Genomic DNA, 13653 nt, shown 5'->3' on the forward strand with positions numbered 1-13653 from the left:
AGTGTTCTTATGGGCTGACGAAATTGATGCTAATACAGCAGTGTTAATTCTGCATTATCAATGTGGCCAAGATTTACTGGACGCAGAGAAGAGCCCGGATTTAAACCGCATAGCATTACCTCTGTGTAGGATTTGTGATGGGCAGATCTTGAATGGATATGGCTGCCCAGAAAATCCAGGAGAGAACTGTGATTCTGCCTCTTGAAGTATTCCTCAATGAGCTCCTTGTTGCCGTGTCGAATAACGGAATCTGGAGTAGCACAGTTCAGCAGGACCAACTTTGCCTTGTCCTTCACTTGTGCTTTATTTTCAGAGGAGTTTTGTTCCAGGTTTTCTGTGACTTGAAGAATGACTGAGGCGCATGTGTCTGAATGGTAGCCCACAAATACATCAGAAGGGGTATATTCCTGTGGTTCAACCCCAAGCTGCTCTGCATTGAATGTAGTGAAGTCTTTAATCCATTCTTCTAGCTCTTTAACAACCATTTTCTGCTTTCTGTTTAGAACTGTGTTAATATCCAAGTAATGCTTCTCTAGTCTGTTTATCAGTGGAATCGGAAAATCTTTGTATACCACTTCTTTTTCCTCAATGACTATCAGTCGAAACTTTGAATGGACTCTACATTTTACTCTGTGCGTTCCTAGACCCAAGTCTACATATTTTTGGCCTGCAAGGTAGACATAATATTGGTTCAGTGCATCATAGAGGCTTTCATACAAGTTTTGCAGATTAAGAAGTACGACCATCTGTCCAGTTTCCATGCACATCTTAACCCGGTTGATATTTCTGCAGATCTGAGTATATTCTTGGTCTTTCGGAAAGCTGGAACCAAAGATGATTTCAGGCTGTTGGTCTGTCCTACTGAAAGCTTGTTGGAGAATTTGTAAAGCAGCATAATTTTTGGTGAGAATTAACAAGTACCTACATTCATTCTCATCAATATCACTTCTAATATTCGACATCACCAAGTCCATTGTGTTAATCCTGTCTTTAGAAAGTGTTTCTTCTCTTTTTGGCATGAAAATGTTTAAGGCCTTGATTTCGTCTTTCCCGCTGAAATTCCGTAAGACTGCGCGAGCAATCTGATCTGCATCTGGCTCCATATTAGAGTGTCTGGTAATCGCAAATACCATTTTTATCAGACTGTAAAAGTCACGTAATCCAAAGAATTCTTTATTTTGCTCCTTCTGTCTCTCACAAACGGTTTGATAGGCCTTTGCAAAGTCAGGAAAATAAGGTTCAACTTTACGAAGAACCAATTTGTCAGATGAGCAGATTCCCTTAGCACTTTCAATGAGTTCATTTTCACAAGGATCACCCCGGGACACAAAAATCCCTCTGTTCATTTTTGCTGGATCAAGTGCCCAGTTAGAGATTCCTATAAAGCCAACCTTTTTATGTGGTAAAGGGTTATCTTCAATGCATCCATCTTCCAACAGAGGGTGAAGAGTCTTTAAAGGCATTTTAGGAGAGTCTTCTGCAAGACCGATCTCATCGAGGACAACCACAGACACATATTCCTTCAAATTCTTGCTTTCTTGGAAGCGGGAGCAGTGCTTAAAGGTCCCTATGATGCCTTCTGGAGTTGAGTGAGGGCTGCACTGAAAGGAGACCAGATGGATTTGCTTTAGGGACTTGTACAGCTCTGTATGAGCAGCATGGCCCTGCATGGCATCAGCCACAATGGTCTTTGCCAGGGATTTTGAGCTGCCGGGTTTCCCAACAAGAAATAATGGGATTTTAAGCTCAATGCAGACAACCATCATGAATAGGTTTTCTTTCAAAGCAAGATTCCTGGCTATTGTATCTCTTAATTTTATACCAGATAAGAAGAGATCCTGAATATTTGTGATTTCCTGTAGTATATTATCTGGATTGTTATATGGTACAGGAAATAATTCACATATATCTTCCCTGTAGGACTCTTTGTCTTCTAAAGAGGCATGATAGCACACACCAGCAGCAAGCACCAAACACCATGCTACTTTATCTAGGTGCCTCGGAACTTTAATGCTCATGTTTTTCAGGGATTTCAACAGTTTTTCACTATGGTTATAAAACCATTTGAAGACTTCTACACAACGTTCCACATCTCTCAGACTCACAAAACTGCATTCATCATTTCTTCTCCTCATGTATGCCTGGGAGGAGGACAGAATATTAGTTAGAAGCTGGATGTCATTAGGAGAAAGGCTCAAGTCTTTTGCCAGTCGTTGTATAATCTGGTGAATGTACTTCTTTTCAGTCTCATCATTCAACTGTCCAAAATCCCACACAAGTGGCATCATGCTGGGGGGCAAAGCATGCACTCGATAAACCAGCTGTCTTAATGGAATTGATCCAAGTCTCTCTTTTGTCTCATCTGCTTTAACTCTGTATCCTAACCCAGCAGACTCTAATCGGTTGATCATTTCGTCCGTGTGCTTTCGATAAGGATTACAGGCAGCGATTATCTGTAATCCAGAGTTCTCCTTTAAAGGCTCGCCGTCTACGGTGTGGTCACACAAAGCTTCTTTGATGCTGCTGATGGCGTCGGTTGTGTTTGCCTCGTCAAAAAACAACACAGTATCACAGTTATGATTCTCAGTGTTGTAAAGTGCAAATTCTTGAGCCTCCAAAATCTTTTGGTATATTGTGTCAGCACTTGTACCCCCGTGAACTTTTACAAGTTTCATATTTTCTGTTTGAGCAAACCCTTTTGACAGATGACAAAGAAACTTTATGAGCCTGGTTTTTCCACAACCAGTTTCACCCATGATTACAACTGGAATCCCGCATCTGAAACGCATCTTTACAGCCAGAATCTTAAGAATGTTGTCCATGGTGAGTTCATATGTCTCATCAGGATCATATGGCCACTGGATTCCCAAGACCATGGATAACCTGCTTATTTTCTCATGTCTGGGCAGCTTGTCAAAGTCAATATTAAAAGGAACTCTCTGTAACTGTAAACCTTGATACAGTTGTGGAGTCATGACATTTGTCTTGATCACATTTCCATTTCGAGGGTTTATAGCATCAATGCCACCTGCAGCATTGGGATGCAGATGGAACCCAATAAATGTCATGGAGTCACGGTCCTCATTGAAAAAAATATAGGGGTGTGGCTCAGATTCCCATGTTTTACGCAACAAGAAAGGTGCAAGGTCTTCTTCACGGATGCCCCTCAAGTTAAAGGTCTGCCTTCCTGGACTCTGATCTGCAATATGCAATGAAGGCGTAGCAAAATCCTTTGCCATTAAGATCATAAAGTTCACTACAAAATTTTTGAAGCCTTGAAGTGTATCTCCAACAAGCTCAGGATTGCAGAATATAGAATACTCACAGTCCTTAAGTTGAATGTTTAAAAACCATGTGAAGTTCCTTAGTTCTGACCAAGAAGGATCCATCATTCCGCAGTTTAGTAAAAATATCTGCAAACATCTTGCTGGGGATCCTTCTACAGAACCTTCTATGTATCTGAAAGTATCCAAGTTCTGTTTCTGTTCAAAACGAATTAAGTACTGAAAAGGTCTCTGGAAACACTCGCTACGAAATTCCTCAATGTCCATTCCTGGATCCTCTTGACCTACATTTGAGTGTTTCTCTGTGATTCTTGCTAGGAGATCTTTTGGGGAGCAGCAGGATATTTTCGGAAAAAAATCAATAAACATGTTCTGCCTCGCATGAATGATCTATTAAAACACAAACACACAGATATGTGTTAAAGTAAAACAAACAAGTAAGCGAATGCATCACATATTTTCAGGGTTTTATGCTAGTTCGGCTGCAATATAATGTGTTCTGTTTTAAATTCTTCAAAATATCTTGACAACTATTTTATGCCGCTGAAAATGAATAAGTTCATTATCAAGTACTAGAGTTCATTGCTAATTTAGTTCTTACATATTGTCAGTTTACATACTGAAGTTTTGATGAAAAGTACTCGGCCAGAATCTTAAACCCGGGTGCGGGCCTGACTGCCATGCTCACAAGATCTCTGATCTTACTTTTTGCTGACTTATTGCCTGCATATATCTGGCTTGAAGCTACGTATACGTCCTGAGGGCACCGGACTATACTTCTTAGAAGCAGCTCTAGTTGCTAATCAGGGAATTTTGAGAGGAACGAACCTGCGCCCTACTAACAGAAGAGATGGAAGTGGCCGATCCCTCCAGCCACGACCTATCTACATCCAATATGATTGTCATGCTTTTACCGCAAGAAAAAAAATGGTAAAAAAAAAAAATTATACCCAAAACGTTTCTCACAAGTCTGCTTTAGACCCATACATTGTCTCAAGTGCCAGCACTTACGGATCTTGGCTGGTTCTTTGCTAGGAGACTAGGGGATTCCAGGATCTCAATGATGTATAACTGGTAGGGCTGCCGTCTCCATATCTTTCCATCTGATTCCACCAAGTACTGCAGAACCAAAAGCTTGAAGAGGAATTCTGAAATTCCACTGTTAACCTGAAAAAACAAAAAACAAAAATGAGCTACAGTAAGTAGACACATATATTAATAAATTATACGCAGATCGAAGAATGCAACTCATGGGAAATAAAACCGAATAGAGAAATTAAAAACTAAAATAATTGCTATTGTGGATTAAGATTTGTTAGATTTCTTAAAATTCCTGAATTAGCGAATAAAAGCCAAAGGAAGACGAGAAGAAAATAATAGAAAATACAACTATGAAACACATTTCCCTCTGCTGGAAAGCTGGGAATATACTTACAGAAGACGTAATGTCGATGTGAAAGATGATGGGTTGGTCTTTGTGATCGCTTCGAAGAAACGGAAGAAAAGTTTGCAGCACCTTATTTTCGTCCACTTCGGGCTTTATCAGTCGGATCGTTTTGAGAATCGGCCTTTTGCTGGGATATTTTGTCTGCAGGTTTTTATGAAGTCTCTTCACATACAGAGACTTACCTGAAACAGAAATAGGCTCCGTCATTACAGACAGAATTCTCATCCTCTCTGGGACTTCGTGCACTAAACAATAGTGGACAGACTTGACAATGCAAATGTCAACTTTATGCAAAATGTGAAAAACTAAGGCACGAGTGAAAGAAGTATTTCTCCTAGAACACCGATGGGTAAGATACAACTTATACAATGATCCAACTGTTTGATCTTCCAATGAAAAGTTGATCAGTAACAAAGCCTCCTTCAGAGAGCAGGAGAGGAAAGGTAGTAAGTTAATGAATCGTTTAACAAAGGAGATTTAAGAATTAGACACATCTGTAAACACAAACAAAACAAATTGTTTGACGTTCATCTCCAAATGTCAAAGTGGAAATAACCAGCCAATGGTAGAAATTCACCCATGGTGAGTGTGCCATGGACCATTGAGACTTGCAGTCACTAGTAACTTTAGTTCTCTCTACTAGCGTAGAACTTGAAATTTTGAGCATTACCTTTTGCATCAGATAACCTGCCAGATGTAATACCCAACATTTATTTAACTGTAAACACTCCTACTCACCAACTCCAGCCCTCTTGGAAGCCACTATGCCAACACTCATTCCATTCTTAAAACAGGAAGCCCCAGAAATGACTTCACTTCCTACAGCAAAATGGCGTTTCAAATAATCCTGGATATCCGCCAGAGGTCTTTGAGGAATCATATGCACCTTGTACTGGCTGAAGACCGAGGGAATGTAGCAATGCTCCCGGTCACTGTTGCAGACGATGACAAGATGGTAATCTTGTATTCCTTGTGATAACAGCTGCTGAAACAGTTGTTCTGATCTGTATGCCGTGTCATAGCCAAGTTCATCAGCAAAAAGCAAGCAATAGATCTTCTTCCCTTTATAACCTGGAGTGAGACATCTCCGGAAAAATAAAGCCACCTCTTCAAATGTAGTCTGAGCTGTACAGAGAAGAACCTCATCGTAAGACGGCAGAGGCTGATCTAAACTCTGCATGTATATGGCAATGGCAGTAGACAAAATGTCCGATGAAGGACAGAGAACCAAATTAGGACGACCTTTTTGTAAACTAGGATGGAGCTCACGAATGATTTGTCTTTCTTCTGAATCTGATAAGGATGCCAAGCAGTTGCCAAGTTGGTCGATGTCCAAACAGTCAGGAAACAGGGAGCTCATATATTTCATGAAGAAATCCCAAACCACACCCAGCTTCTCCAACAGATTTTCACATTTCTGTAACTTCATTGCAAAGGCCATCTTATCAGGACGACTCAATGCAATTGAGGGCTTTTCTGAACTTGTCTTTGGGTAATACAAGGCCTTAACGGTGTCCATTTTTGAGCAGTTGCGTTTAATAAAAGACAGCATCACAAGTGCCTCCTCATTCATATCTTTTCTTTTCTGAAACTGTTGGCACAGGTATACCAACTGCTCTGAACTGTAGTAGTTTAAGTAGTAAAGCTGGGATCGCTCTTTGTTCATAAAATCTATCCACTCTTTCAACATATGTTCCATGGTTTTACAGATATCTGGAAGCAGTTCAGTAAGAGTTCCATGAGCTTCCAGGTCATCGATGCCCGTCACATTGAAAGTCATTCTAACCCCAGCCTTGGCATCATCTGAGCAAAATATGGTTGCCTCCCATGTCCTAAATAATATATTTCCAGCCAAATAGAGGTCAATGAAGGAACTAGCCAGTCTCTGTACATTGGAAAACACCTGTGCAGTGGGAGACACAATAAGTAAAAACTAGGAGTCAGTATAACTATCATAACAGACAAATGTCTTATCAATGGACAGTACAGGTGATTATATTGAATTAAAATTGTTTTATTTGGGTGTTTTGGTTTAATAGTCTGTTCCTGAAATACCAAACTGCAAAAAAGCTTTTCAGGTCAATTCCTGCTAAACAGTACTGACAGTCCCAACTACGGGGACTAATGTTAAACGGGTTAGTATATTAATACCAGTAAACGGACTATCTGTGCTGTGCCAGGGGGATCCCAAGAACTAAACTACATACATAAAAAAAATACCAAAAAAGACAAACATACAACATAAAATAAAATCTTAAATGGGGTATGTCTCTTGCCTAACAAACTAATTAATGGGAAAAGAGATTCTCTGAGTGTGATAACTTCTGCATGGTAACTGACTCCGACAGAAAATGCTTTAAAACAGTACATGAAAAAAATAATAAAAATATAAGTTTGCAATTACGGCTTTTGCTGTAAATACTCAGATGTTGCAGCTTCAATAATGAGCTCTGCTCGGAACAAGGTGAGTGCTACTCATGGTGCACCCTTTAAATTTCTATGGAAGTGCTGAGCCTCTGAATCTGTTCGTTTGCCAGCTTTCTGTTGTAGAAAGCCAAAAGCTGTTTTATAACTGGAGATTGGGAAGTAGGGGAATAAACAGCGGGTTTATTCAGTAAAACCAATCAGTAAAATAAAGTTTGAAATACAAAACAAAACAAAATTAAACAAACCCAAACACTCAGAATTCCAAACTGTGTCAAAATACACAATGCAGGTTTATTTATTAATGTGAGAAGGGTCGGTAATTCACAGAGAATTTGAAGTGAATTTTAAATTTAAAGTCGGTGCTTTGACATGGTTATGGTGCTTGAAGTCTGTATGTGCAATGTTTCAGTTCAAAACTCTGCACAGAGAGTAATACAGGAGTTTGATGTCGGAGTTTGATACTCCACCTTCGACAGAGTCATTCACTCGTCTGGAAACGTGCACATTGGACGTTTGTCATCAGCATGCCTACTACATAGCCAGCACAGCATGATGGAGTCCTTCGGGGCATCCCTACTCCTACAGTGAGCCACCGGAGGATTGGGCTGCAGGTAGAATTTTGCATGTCAACTATGCTTCCAATTCGATTTATTTGGCCTCAAATGTTAAATTCACTTAGATTTCCGACAATTATCACGTTAGTGAATAACCCTAAATATGTACGTGCCCTCTTATGGTCCATTTAAAATGCTGGGACAGAATTGTGAACTACATAAAGATAAGTGACACCTCTGAAAATCTTTCCACTTCAACTTTGCCCTGTTCCCCTTTCCCGGACATAAGCATGAGTTTGTTCAACAGCTCCTTCAGCTCCTCCAGATTATAGGATCTTAGGTTCCCATCATCATTATCTTCTGGCAGATCCAATCGCACAACGCTGTCTGCAGTAACCTGTTCAACGGACATTACCACAAGATTAATTCTCATTATAAACATTTGTTAATCCATTAATGACAGTTGTATAAATTGAGCAATCTTTGAAAATGTATTTTGTTTTGTTTAGGACATCATCCTGTAATGAGACGATAAGAGGCGTTACGGTTAAGAGGCGGTAACACAATTTAGGGTACTCATCTTATGAGGGGGACTGGGGATTAAAGCAATCCCTCTCAGTCAGGCTGATGTACAGACAACATAAACTCACCTTTTTGTTTTCTTTCGGAGCTTGAATGATGTAGATGCCATTTTTGTTTATTGTTGTTGCCAAAGACAAAGATGACAGTTCTACCGAGCCGTGGCTTTCTTTCACCGTTTTAAGCCACTCGATGTGACGAGCAGAGTCTCTCTGAAAAAGAAAGTGTTTATTACATAGCTGATGATTATATTTATGTTTCAGATGTATCAGATGTCCAGTAATGAGGACAGAATGGGATTTATTTAATCTCTCCTGTTTCTTCATTTATCTTTAAGATTTTGAGAAGTTGCTCGCAACTTGCGAACCAATGATCTAAGTTTGGAATTGTCATTATACTCCACAATAAGAAATGTATCTAAAGCACTCCGCTCCTGGTACACAATCAGGACCCACCATGGCTAGGAAGAGCTATCACACACCAAGCCCTAGTCTGTTATTGAAATTCTAATTTGTATGGATTATGTTAAAATACATTTCCCAAATTATCTCCATGACAGCAGAGGGGCCAGGCTTTGGTTTCTTGAGTATTGTTTGACAAAACCACAAGAAACTGCACCCCAAATCTCCTTGCATTAAACAACTACAGTAAGCAGTGATAGTGATTTATCCATTTAATAGAATTACAGTTATAAATGAGAAGATCAAAACACTGCCTTCCCTTCCTCTCCCCGATATTTCCCTCTTCCAGCGATTGTGCTAAGCATTGTTATGTAAGAATAGCTTGGCCCTGGGAATCTGACCCTCTTTCCCTGTGAAAACGACACTTCTTATAGCCTACGGCAGATGGTTGCTCGGTCTGATACCTCCTTATACTTACTTTATGTTTAGTTCCAACTATTCCGAGGAGTGCTGAACCTGTTTCTTCTGGACTGCAGGAGCAGGGGGGACATTGTACACTGAAAGGACTGTGAATAGCCCAATAGTGTATGTGCTAGCCACTTTATTTTTGTTTTGGCTTTTGGGAATGTTTATAGGTCTTGTCTTCCAAAGATGCTATATTATATTCTGACGGTGGAGTCAATACTGTGTTTTACCAGGTTTTTACGCACTTGTTCTGTTGGTTTTTAAGATTGTGTCCACTCCTCATCAAAACCCAAAAAGGCTCATTACCGGAGGCATGCAACCTATCTACTAAATAAAGGTATAGAAGACAGGTCACCTTATATGATCATCTTATTTCGACAATATTTTCTCTTATCTTACCAGCTTCTTTGGAAGATTTATATCACTGTCCAATGCCTTCCACAGCTTTTTTAAGCACTGCATCAATTTATCAAATCCAAAGTCAGGTTTCAGCTCGTACAATATTGAAGAATAACCCAACACGGCATCGTGGAAGCAGGCCACGCGATCGACGTCCATATCATTCTCACCGGCAGAAATAGAGGCCAAATCAACAAACACCTTCAGTTCATTGACATCTAAATAGCAAAAACAAAGATCCCATCAACATCTGGGGGACAGTCACTGTTACTTAAAAGGACACGATAGGCACCCAGGCCATTGCAGCTCATTGAAGTAGTCTGGATGCAGTGTTCCAGGTCCCTTAACCCTGCAAAGGTAATTAGTGCAGTCTTTAATAAATAGCAATAATTACCTTTGAGGGTTAACTCCACCTACAGTGGCTGTCTATCAGACAGCCACTAGAGGGACTTCTGGGTCGTTAGGCGATGCCTGACGCCGTACGTCCTTACGCATCACCTGAAACCCCATAGGAAAGCATTGTATAACGTGATAATGTGAAAGCGCCCATTGCCATGCATGCGCATTAGGTCTCCGTGCCAGCTGAGTTTTTAGCCCCTTCTGCACCAAGGGGGCACATGGCATAGGGGGCACTATAGGGAGCTATAGTGCCAGGAAAACAACTTTGTTTTCCTGACACTATAGTTTCCCTTTAATCCATTCTGACCAGATTACGTTAGAGGATGCAACAAATGTAAACAGTTTTTTTTATAAGAAATGTTTACATATGTACCAGAACAGACCCCGAATGGCTGTCAGAATGACCTTTTGGCTGATCGACCTCACCTTCTAAGGCTTCCTTCACCCAGTTAAAGAAGTCCTTCCTTTCGATGACTTCCTGGAGACATTCCGCTTGCTCCTCTTTCATTTCCGCCAGAATTCTTTTTGCCTTCATAACTTCATCGCTGATACAAGACAGAGGATTCTGCTTGTAGCTCTCAAAGTCACCTCCCTGCAATACAGAGTCAGTCATTTCATTTAAAAATATTTTGTCAGTCAGTTTTTTCATGCTCTTTAAAGAGGAACAGACACTTCCCAGGATTGGATCTTTACGGTTATGTATCAACTATACAGGTTTCTTATGTCTGGAAAACTGAATGTAATATATAGGTCTACAAAGCTGTAGTTATCTCTCTCCTGGAACTGAGAGCCTCCATCTTGGCGGCCTGTCAATCATTGTTAGTAGCTCCACCCTTAGCGCCTGTCTGTCAGAGAAAGAGTACAGAATGCAATGTGTGCCTTGTCTGTGCCAGGAATTAACTGGATTCTGACGTCAACTGCTAAATCTTTAATAAACATTTAAACAATAAACAGAGCACGACGTGAACAAGGTTAAAGACAAGGTGATCCAGGGAAAGTGACATTCTTTTTTTTTTTTTTTAACATTCAGCAGATAATGAAAAACTAAAAATGAAGCAAACATGCATTTAGTGATTTCAGTGGTGAAAGGGAGGACAGGCTAGACCTCCTTTAAGGTGTGTTTGGATACACTCAGCGCACCCCTATCTTACACCCATGGTACCAAGATAAGGAAACCAGCTCACTGTTACTTTTATAATACCGTTCTTTTTGAAGCAGTTTGGTCTGAAAACGTGTTAATTATTTATCAGAATTGACTTACAAATTGCAGTAGTGTGTCAAGGGATTGGAAATCTCCGGTGAGCTGTAAGAAAGCTTTCAGTTGATCTATGATCTGGGCTGATTTAAAGGCATCATTGAGTTGATCGTACTGTTCGATCTGCTTCACGCGTTCCGCGATCCATTGACCGTGATGCCTGCTCGATAAATGGCACATGGTGCGTAATTCCTCTTGCAGTTCTGCGTATCGTTTCTTAAAATCCTTTAAATATCTGTCCAAATCCTCAAATGTTACTTCGCCAGATTTTATGTTTTCATACAGCTTTTTGTACGTTTGAAAACAAGGTGTGAACAGTTTTTTCTCCAAGTCTTCAAGGGTTAGTTCTTGGTCTTCATCATCTTCCATTTCTTCTTCTTCGTCAGACAGGTAAACAGAAGGTGAATCTTCAAAATGCTGAGCTTCTTTTACCCAAGAAATTATTAAAATATGGCTTTGTTTAAACTTGTTCATCTTCTCAGCCATAACCATAACTGGGGGGCTTAGATTGTAATAAGAGAAAGCATCGTTTGGCTCATTTTGAGAGTCGAGTCTCTTTATCGGCAACAGCTGATTCAGGCTTTTTGGTCCTACATTTTCATGGTGTGTTTTCTCAATGTCACAAGTATTTACTACAAAAGAAAAAAATTTAAAAAATATTTTACAGCATTTAGAAAAGTTTTATTGTTTCTGGTAGCTAATGTTTCAGTGTAATGATGTTACAGACTGGAGCATTTGTTATAGGATGAAAACATTTATGTCAACGGATAGTGGGGGGAATGACGGGTGGGGACAGGAGGGTAATCCATATTACCTGACTAATTACCTGTTCAATAACCGACAAAGCCATGACACCTCTATAACCTACAGTTTCTCAGCTACACAGAAATTACTTTTAGTTTCTTATACAGTGGTTAATCTTGTGGATTGGAACCCCATCGATACACACGGACACAGTGTTATTCTACGTTATAAATTCCCTTTTTCTGTAACTTGACCCTGATATCCTTCGTTTCCTGTTATAAGTTATCAGTATACGTGTATAGGCCCATGCACATGGTGATTGCTACCAAGAGCAATGAGACCTTAGAACCATCTATTTATAATAACAGTAATAAACAAATGATAAGCACATAAAGTTAACCATCACTGGATAACTGGTGACTGACACTATTCAGTAGAATTCGAGTCATATAGCAGATTGTTCATTGTAGCTGAGCTTTATGCATGACGAAGTGCTTCTTTACGTTAATGTTGGACACACGTGTAAAATGACCTGTTGTGAATATCACTGTCACTATGTTAGAACGGCAAACATAATGTACTGTCTGTGCTGTGACCTGTACCTTTATGCCCAATCTAAATATAATACATACAAAAAGTAGATTTACTCCAACAGTCTGAGCACCATAACTCCTACGGTATGATGCAATGATTGTGAAGATAGAGATTCCCTCGCGCCTCCCCACTCTAAGTATTAATACGGTCTTTCAACGTTTCCACTTCTGACCTGGAGTTGGAAGTGTCCTTTTAAGTGTTCTCACTTCTAGAGCAAACTCTGATTCTCGTTGTTTTATCAGGAGTGTTTACAATAGTGTTTTTTCATAATAGCCTTCTTACCTTAACTTTGAGTTAAAAAAAAAAAAAACGCACAAATATTTTTTGCTTAAAGACAACCTCAACAAAGATTTGCTGATGTACATTGTGTAAATATATCTGTGGGGGGCGGAGTCTGACCGCCATGCCGAACAGTCGCACGGGGTAAGAGCTCCTGGCGGGCGAAAGAAACAGAGGACAAAAACAGCGTCTATACAGCCCAAACACGTCCCGAGGTGTGATACCCACACTGGGGGCACACTGAGGTCCCGGGGGATACCCTTTGGGAGCCTGTCGGGGCTTTCTGGGCGGAAAAATAATCTGAGGCCTACAGGAGCGGGAGCCGGAGAGAGGCGGCCGCTCTCCCCGAAACCGCATACTCCAGCAGCCACAGCTCACCCCCTAACCCCCCCCCCCCTTTGGACCGGTGGGGGTCATCCCGGTCCCCGTGAGACAAGCGGATAAACGTGGATCGCAACCGGGCGAAACTTTACATAAATCTATAAACGGACGAAAGGCTGTCGGAGCGTATCCAAGATGGCCGCCCGTCAGCAGCCACAGCGAGAGACCACGAACAGCAGACTGAAACCTACCTCTATAGAGGCCCTTGATCGTCTCTGCTTGGCCTTCTACGAGTTGTTATGCAAGCGGGGTATGTCCTGCCATCAAGCGGCCCGGAAAGTGGCCTCGTGGATCCGCCCGACGACCCGCCGAAGCTACTACGGTGTCACACAGCTGATATTTCAGGCGGGCGTCGGACAGAACGAACGCAGACAAACAAGTAGGCGGGAAACAGACCGCGCAGACCCGGGCACAGGTACCTTCACAAGAGGTGACAACACTTACG

The 13653-nt window shown here is 40.9% G+C and overlaps 1 protein-coding gene across 4 annotated transcripts in view; it reads right to left on the reverse strand.

The window, feature by feature from the left end:
- The window catches only part of RNF213 (ring finger protein 213), a 182375-nt gene that overhangs the window by 78629 nt on the left and 90093 nt on the right, over positions 1–13653 (reverse strand). For all 4 annotated transcript variants that reach the window (XM_063456333.1, XM_063456332.1, XM_063456331.1 and 1 more), the window contains 9 exons: positions 11217–11842; positions 10382–10547; positions 9557–9774; positions 8363–8503; positions 7948–8109; positions 5470–6634; positions 4720–4913; positions 4296–4451; positions 120–3674 (listed from right to left, as the gene is read on the reverse strand). In XM_063456333.1, the coding sequence (XP_063312403.1) occupies positions 120–3674; positions 4296–4451; positions 4720–4913; positions 5470–6634; positions 7948–8109; positions 8363–8503; positions 9557–9774; positions 10382–10547; positions 11217–11842 (6383 nt within the window). The remainder of the gene's footprint in view (positions 1–119; positions 3675–4295; positions 4452–4719; positions 4914–5469; positions 6635–7947; positions 8110–8362; positions 8504–9556; positions 9775–10381; positions 10548–11216; positions 11843–13653) is intronic.

Source organism: Pelobates fuscus, chromosome 5 (assembly GCF_036172605.1).
Source record: "Pelobates fuscus isolate aPelFus1 chromosome 5, aPelFus1.pri, whole genome shotgun sequence".
Taxonomy (NCBI): Eukaryota; Metazoa; Chordata; class Amphibia; order Anura; family Pelobatidae; genus Pelobates; species Pelobates fuscus.